The sequence below is a fragment of the Cyphomyrmex costatus genome, unplaced genomic scaffold, assembly GCF_001594065.2.
Source record: "Cyphomyrmex costatus isolate MS0001 unplaced genomic scaffold, Ccosl1.0 scaffold8, whole genome shotgun sequence".
In the NCBI taxonomy this organism is placed as follows: Eukaryota; Metazoa; Arthropoda; class Insecta; order Hymenoptera; family Formicidae; genus Cyphomyrmex; species Cyphomyrmex costatus.
Window position 1 is genome coordinate 1,154,853 of NW_017280375.1, and position 8,770 is coordinate 1,163,622.

At 27.6% G+C, this 8,770-nt stretch overlaps 1 protein-coding gene across 1 annotated transcript in view; it reads left to right on the forward strand.

Moving 5' to 3' along the window:
- The first annotated feature begins 1,707 nt into the window (after positions 1-1,707).
- LOC108781355 (probable phosphoserine aminotransferase) overlaps positions 1,708-8,770 on the forward strand; it is a 7,588-nt gene continuing 525 nt past the window's right edge. Inside the window, exons 1-7 of the mRNA XM_018549300.1 lie at positions 1,708-1,988; positions 5,565-5,695; positions 6,377-6,489; positions 6,643-6,804; positions 7,125-7,219; positions 7,796-7,965; positions 8,388-8,648. Coding sequence (XP_018404802.1) covers positions 1,926-1,988; positions 5,565-5,695; positions 6,377-6,489; positions 6,643-6,804; positions 7,125-7,219; positions 7,796-7,965; positions 8,388-8,648 — 995 coding nt within the window. The 5' untranslated portion in view covers positions 1,708-1,925. The remainder of the gene's footprint in view (positions 1,989-5,564; positions 5,696-6,376; positions 6,490-6,642; positions 6,805-7,124; positions 7,220-7,795; positions 7,966-8,387; positions 8,649-8,770) is intronic.

Genomic DNA, 8,770 nt, shown 5'->3' on the forward strand with positions numbered 1-8,770 from the left:
ACAATTGAATGATAGACATGTTTATGCATACACATATAAATATAGGTTTATAATCTATCTGATAAATTACTATAGTTACCTATGTTCACATAAAAGTGATTTTATATCACATAAGAGAAATGAACAGTTGTATTTAAACTTGCGATAAATATGAGACACAATATCTTAAAAAGTACACTAAAGGATGTTTCTACCTAATAAAAAAATTCTAGTCTTAATATAAAGGAAAATCAATTTCTTACATCAAAACAAAAATAAGTTAAATAACTTATTTTTATTAATTCTAATAATACATTTTTTTTCAACAGGTAATTATAATGTAATTGTTATATAACAAATATATTAAAAGCAAATTTAGATTTATATGAATTTTTTTACTTTCAGAAGCAATATATCAAAGGTTGTTGAATATTCTATTAAGTTTTCCTTTAATGAGACTCAGATAAATTATGTTTATTTTATCTTAGATCTATTACAGGTTATATTAATCTTATGTATTAAGAAAGAAAATATATAAAACATACATAAAAAGCTAGAAACACATAGGAAAATATAAAACAGTAAAACCTAAACAATAAGTTTGAATTAACCAATCATGCAGAAAATGTAACAACAACTTATGTTTAATAGCTTTATATGTATATTTTATATGGATTTTTTTTGTCTTATATTGTATGTATTATGGATTGAAAATTACCTTTTGTGATTAGACTGTATATTTATCGAAAAATGTATGTAATTGTAAAACTACGAATAAATATAATCAACTGTTATACATGAGTAATAACTCTCTTTATAGTTTAATATAAAAAAAAGTTCATAGATAAAACTGCACGTATTTTTACAGTTTTATTTGTATGGTATATGTATATTGTGATCGTACTCGCGAGCAATTCGTCACGCTTTCGTCTAACTTTTATTCAGCAACTCGCATTATTATCTTGGTCCTCAAATTATCGGTTGTCATTTATTATAAATTGTCGCAACATTCTTCTAAATTCTAATTAGGTGTTAGACACGCGGGAACGTGCCTGCCACTCTATCTAATTGTTAGATGACTTGAAATAATATCTCCTATTTATCGCGACGGGCGGAATCTAACCGCTCAGTACGGAATTAATAGAAAAGGTGATAAATGATGTCAAATAAATGCCCTTAAATGGATTTTTACCGACAAAGAAGGTGAATGCTAAAAATGTTTGGACTGTATTTCGCTACACTGCAATAAACAAAATAGTGTCGTCGACACTAGTTCCGTAATAAAGAACGCTTTAAAATGTCTGCTTCTTACGCTAGTTCTAAATTTATTAATAAAAAACAAATTTTTTGTTTTTTTTAGTAAACTATCAAAAATTTATATTATATAAAAAATATGGTAAAACTTTTTTCATTGCTTGATTTGATAACTGCTCGAAAGAACATCTGCGACGAAAAATTTTTGTATATTTCTGTAAATAAAATCATTAATAAGATTATATTGAGTTCTCTTTGAATTAAATAAAATTTTTCTGTTTAATTTTTCTCAATGAAATAAAAAATTTCGCGATTCTATACGTACACACTTCATATAGAGTCATATAAAATTATATATCAGAACGCACTGTATACTTTTGAATGAACTATGAGATCTTGAACGAAAATGATTTTGAAACACTCTATATGCTGTTCGCCTAGTACAGCTGAAATATACAATCCGCTCCATCACAACTCAACACAGACGTTTCGTGTCTCGTCACTGCTCGTCACAAGTTACATTTATCTCGACAAGATTGTGGTAGAGAATACATAAGAAAATTAGATAGAGAGAGATATCCACGGTCAAATAAATAAACTTTGATAACGATTACTGCCTGATACCACTTGTTAGTCTCTCATTTACTTCTATCTGTTTTACACTGCCATACGTGTCAACTGGAAATATAATAATGACTGATCAAAGTCATGGAGTAATCAATTTTGGCGCTGGTCCAGCTAAATTACCGCATCAGGTGTGTATATAAAAATATTATTTATAATTCGCATTAAGCAAAAAATTGCAAAGTTAAAAGATTGTTTTTCAAAAATACACAAATAATTAGTTTTATAATATTTATTTTATTAATATTAAATGTTTTTTAATCACTGTAAAAGAGAGAGAGAGAGAGAACGCATGATTTTTCTATTTAAATAAAAATCTATAAAACAATTTATTAATTATAATATGTAATGATAATTTTATTAACATATGTTTCTAAGAATAAATTAACCTTATAGTTGAAATATTAACAATAGGCCTGTTCTTTTCTCTTCTCCTAGAGAGAAATGGAAGAAAGATGAACAGGTTCAAAAGTTCAGTCAAAAAAAACAGGGGAGATCCATTTTTGAAAAGAAATATATACGAAAAACTAGGAAAATACTATAGTATACGTAACGTATACTGTAGTAATATCCTAGATTTTCGTATAAGTTTCTTTTCAAGAAATTTTCCTAGTTTTTCGTACACGGTTCTTTTCAAAAATAGAGCCCCAGACCTTATGTCATTTGTTAAGATACACATAAAATATTATAAAATAAATTGACATATTACTTTTATGTTTTGTCAGTATTTGCTGATACATTTCGACAATAACTTAAAAGTCTTAAAACTGACAATAAGTAAAAGTAAACCATCTCATTTTATAACCATTAAAATGGAACGTATAATTTAAATGATTGCCTCGATGAGAGAGAGAGAGAGAGAGAGAGAGAGAGAGAGAGAGAGAGAGAGAGAGAGAGAGAGAGAATCTTGTAGTTCGTCATATTGTATACTGTTAATAGATTCTTTTATATTTCTGCTGGTCTTTTGCAAATAAAATTTATAACAGGCACTTTGTAAAATATGTTTTCGATAGATTAGACTGTCTGGGAACGTCTCTCAATAAGAAAATTAACATAAGTTTATATATATTTTTTAAACATACGATATGTATATGATAATTTTATTTTACTAATTTTGATAGTTTTATTTTATTATTTTCATTTAATTTATGAAATCATTATTTAATGCAGTTATATATATGTATAACATAAATTTTATATATGTATATTACATATATTTTGTACATAATTATATATAGAATGCATATGCAGAGTAAACATTAATTATTCTAAAAAATTTTAAGGAGTGATTCTTCATACAAATTTATGATAAAAACTTTATATGGCTATTTGTCGGTGATTGTTTATAGCGATTTAAGGCAAATTAGGCAGGCTATATATATATATAGTGCTCACTCAGCGTACATTAAAGCTATCATGTATAAATTGATGAATAGATGAGTTAAATATAAATAGGAATGGTTAAATTCTCAGCACACTTTATTGTGTTGCTTGATAAAAATATATTTTACAATAAAAAATGTTTATATTTAACTTTTACATTTAGATATTAAATCAGTATATAACAATTTTAATATACACTAGTGCGCATTAATGCATCCAATCAAGTTTGTTATTAGTTTCAAAGATATAGGACGTTAAAGTTGTGAAGAAAAATTTCAAAAATTAAAATTATTTTGATTTTCAATCTTTCTCTCTGTAGAGTGAAAGGATACAAACTTTCGACGATTTCGTGACCGCTCCGAAATCGTTTTATGTTTATGTTTTTGTATGTATTTTTCTTTGTAGAAATCGAAAATAATTATTATAATAACGCCAGACTTGAGGAAAAATTGGTACATTGAAATAAAATGAACGAAATTCTTATTCGCATCGTTATAAAATCACTGTCATCAATGAAATGTGTCTGCTTTAATAATTTATTTATAAAATTAATTTCAAATTTTTTCTCTTATTATTTTTCTCTTGTTATCAGCAGTAAATCTACGTGTTCATCGTATGGTAGCAATTTTCTTGATGATGAAATGTGCGTCGTAACCCGATAAATTGTGAAAGACTACGGATATGCAACACAAATTTCTGTAATTTAAGTTACAATTTGCATGTGCGAGGCCTCTCTGTATCGTTCAAGTGGCAATGATCGCGTAACCGCATGTCATCTAGTCTAACCGGTTTTTCTCACACGTGACAGTGCGTGGTGCTGTTAAGTTTTTCCCAGTTATCTCGCATGAAATCTGCCATGGGTACATTGACTGAAATTGTAGACCGTATGCGCTAGAACTTCAAATCACGCATTTTATCCTTGATGTATGAAAATTGAAAGAAGTCACATTATTGTCATGAAAACATATAATTGTCATCTATATTTGACTTAATTGTGTTCATTCGTCAATATGTTTGGCTATTGCATTTGTTTTGTATTGCAAATGACAGATTACGGCAATCAATCAAAAATCATTACCTCGGTGACTCTTATTATAGTAATTCGTGGAGTACATTTTAAAACGTTCCTTTTCGAGGAAAATTTTACTCATATACAGTACATGTAACTTGTACTATAGTATATATAGAGTAAAATTTTCCTCAAAGAGGTCATTTTGGAATGTAACTTAAGTGTATCAAATTACATAATATATGATAATATCATCACGAAACATGTGATATGTCGAATGTCACCTTGCGTACGTTTTACGATAAGAATTCAAATATTGAATGTGAATTAATAATGTATGCATGTACGCTTTGGATGATATTGATGTATACGTAATACATTACACGAAAAATAAAATGTATAAATAATCTCAGCATTCGCAATTATTTGCTTCCTTCATTCTATTCTTCTTCCCTCAGCAGCATCTCGGGGTGGATTTCCGAAAGGGTGAAACCCCCCAACTTTCTTGTCGATTTATGTACTACTGTATTTCGATGCCCTATAATTACGAATATAATTATGAAAATTACTGACAAAAAGTCATTTTTAAGGTCAAATATTTAAAACATTTATAAAACCATTTTTATCTATGCCATTGTATTTTTGTGTGCTGATTACAAATATTCCATAAATGTATTGTTGCACGTGGGTTTCGACTTTCCACGTGAAGCGACTCTCTGCACCCTTCCTTCCCCCTTAAAAGGGCGCATGCCTTTATGCAAAAAGTGTGAAAAAAAATTGTTTTTTAGATGTTTGACCTTGAAAGCAACCATGTTGGTAATTTTCATTATCATATTCGTAGGGCATCAAAATGCAGTTGTATAACAATCGACTAGAAAATCAGAGGGTTCACCTTTTCGGAAGTCTCTCTATTCCTTACAATATATATATTCTATTACAATAATTTTTTAGAAGAAGTATATGTAAATTTGTATTAGATTGTGTGTAATTTTGTAAAATCTCTACTTCTGAGAAATATTGATAACTTTCTTGAGAGATTTACAAAGTCAATCTGTGATTTTTAAATCCATGCCGCAATTGATGTGCGGATAGATAGGTCTCTTTGCATTTTATGTTGTTATTATAAATAAATAATATATTTTCATATTTATATAAATATGATATTGCGATAAATGCATTTTATTTTAAAATTACCTCTTTGTGCTGTTAGAGCAATCTTTTGTTTCGATTGTCACAATATTAAAAAAAAAAAAACGCAAATTAATTACGTTTAATGAACTAATTGATATAATCGATATTGTTTTATCATTTACAGGTTTTGAAAAAAGTGCAAAAGGAATTACTCGCGTATGGAAATACACAAATCAGCATTCTAGAATTAAGCCATCGATCAAATGATTTTAAGAAAGTTATTGATGATGCGCAGGCTACTTTGCGAGACATCCTGTGAGTCAAGAATTTAAATAATATTTGATAAATAAGTTATTTATTTTAAAAGTGATGTATAAAACTATTAATAATGTTAAGAAAATTATAAATTACTATAAAATATATTGATAATTGTGATGCGCCATATATGACAATCAATTAGTGAAAAACAAACACTTTAAAAAATATATAATTGAATATTCCAAAATGTATAATTTTTTAAATGAGCAATTATATGTTTTTTTATTGTATCAATGAATTTATCTTATTATTCTGTGCATAGAAATATGAAGGTACAATGATAAAAAAATGAATAGTTAAAGAAATATTTATTATTTCATTCAGCATATGTGTGTGACAGAATAAGTATAAAATAACTCGACTGATTTTTCAATATCTCTACTTTAATACTTTTACATGAATAAATTAAAAGAATTATGTTAGATATAAAAGAAATTATATAATTCTATTTTTAAGAGATAACAATAGTCCTTATTTGATCTGAAAGAATTGAGATAGAAAATTAATTTTATTATTGTTCGCACCTCGCAAGCCATAAAACTTTTTTTTAACGTTTTTCTGTATTTTTCTATTTTTTTATATTATTTAAAACGAAATGAGATTATATACTCTATTTATAAATGTTTTTCGCTCGCGCGTAAATTACTAATTCTTATAAATAATTTCTGTTTTCTAAAGTAATATTCCTGACAACTATCACATCTTGTTCATGCAAGGAGGCGGTACTGCCATTTTCGCAGCTGTTCCTCTAAATATTATGAATACAGGAACTGCTGATTATTTAGTAACAGGTAAAATATAATGCAAAACAAAACTCTTATTTAGACCGTGAAATTAAACTATAAAGGCTATTATTCTTATCGGTGTCTAAAAAATAATGATTTTCATATGTTTAATATAAAATAGAATAAAAAAAGTTTCATAATCTAAATATATTTATTTAGGCTCATGGTCTGCAAAAGCGGCAAAGGAAGCGGCAAAATATGGAAAAGTGAACATGGTTTTATCTAAAGTGACAAAATACATAGAAATTCCGCATCCCTCCACATGGAACTTAGACGCGAATGCATCATACGTTTATTACTGCGCTAATGAAACTGTGCATGGTAAACTTTTTGATTTGTTTCATTATATTGTTTTAATCTAGATTACAAAAATAAAAATCAAAACGTAAGTCAATTGTAAAAAGGAAAAGTAATAGAAGCTAGAGTAAATGAAACTTTTAGAAAGCGTAATGACGAAAAATAAAGGAAGTGCAGTTTATCTCTTATGCTCGTTTTCCATTTCGCTGTTATAATTTATGTTTCTAAAGCATCCAATGTATGTTTTTATCATTTTATCTTTATACTCGACTTATGTTCCGATCTTTATTTTCGTTAGAGATTATGTACGAATATATCGAGTACTAAAATATATATGTGTCCAGGAATCGAATTTGATTATATTCCGGAGACAAATGGTATACCACTTGTTGCTGATATGTCATCTAATATACTCACGAAACCTTTTGATGTATCTAAGGTGAGTATCTAATTTAAATATGAATACATCTTGAAACATATTGCGTTTGATGACATTTTGTTTACTTACATCATATAGTACGCGCATTATTTCACTCTTGTCAATGAGATTTTGCATTGCAATATTTCCGATGTAGGGCATGTAAAGAAAGAATAAAGACACTTTTACGGTATAATTCGAATTCGAGCTATCAAGCCTACTTTAGAATTTGATCAGTTTAGTCCATATTAAAATCCGATAATCTCGGGCTCACAACTTTTGCTGGCTTACGTAAAGGTACATGATATTAAACGTTACATTTCCTCTTAGCGCTGATCTACTACCGTATGTCTCTTAAAAAATTAGTTATTATTACATTAACTATAATTTAATAAATTTTACCTCTATATTTATGTTACATATTTTTACTTTAGTAATGCTGGTTTATCTGCAGCTTATTCATAATATGTCATTATATTACATAATATATGAATTGCCAAGTGGCATAAGGCTTAAGCTTATAAGGCTTATGCCACTTAAGTCAACTAAGGGGAACTCATATCATACTCATATAATTATTATAATTATGCTTCTTAGTTTGCAATAATTTTTGCTGGTGCTCAAAAAAATATTGGTCCTGCTGGTGTCACTTTAGTAATCGTACGAAATGATATGCTTGGTCGTGCTATGAATGTATGCCCGACAGTGTTAAGTTTTACTACCATGGCGAATGATAATTCTTTGCACAATACTCCACCTGTCTTTCAGTAAGTATTATTAGTTATGTTACTAATTTCATAATAACTAGATAAAAAATTATGTACACGATTGATTTGATACATACAAGAGATATGATTAAAAATAAATCTTTTACAAAAGTTTACATAACATTTTATATATCTTGAAAAAGTATAGGAAAAATTTTGTATTTTTTTGTATTTTACATATTATGTTTCTAAATATAGTAACTAAAATTAGCAGTTTTTATAATGATCGTAAATTTTATAATATTTTATATTTATGATTTTACATCATAATTTTTATGTTTTAATATATTTTAATTTCTTTCAGTAAAAAGTATTTCTTTAGAGATAAGACATTAAATTTTTTGTATTGTGTTTAATGGAAGCGTTTACAATTATTAACATTTGTCTATACATATATCTATATATATCGGGAACTATTTTAGAATTTACGTGATGGGTTTGGTATTTGAATGGATCAAAGAGAATGGAGGAGCCGAAGGTATGCAAAATTCTGCCAAGGAGAAGAGTAACAAAATATATAATGTAATTGATGGATCAGAAGGATTTTATATGTGCCCTGTAAAGTTCGATGCACGTAGTAAAATGAATATTCCATTCAGAATCAAAAACGGTGATGAGGACTTAGAAAAAGAGTTCCTTTCAGGTGCCGCAGCTCGCGGTATGTTGCAGCTAAAAGGTCACAGGTCAGTGGAAAATGTATTATAAAATAAAATCTATTATAATATAAAATATTATATAATGGCAATAATTTATTGTTATTGCAAAATTATCTTTTTAAAAATAGGTAAAAAATGCGTCAAGTACT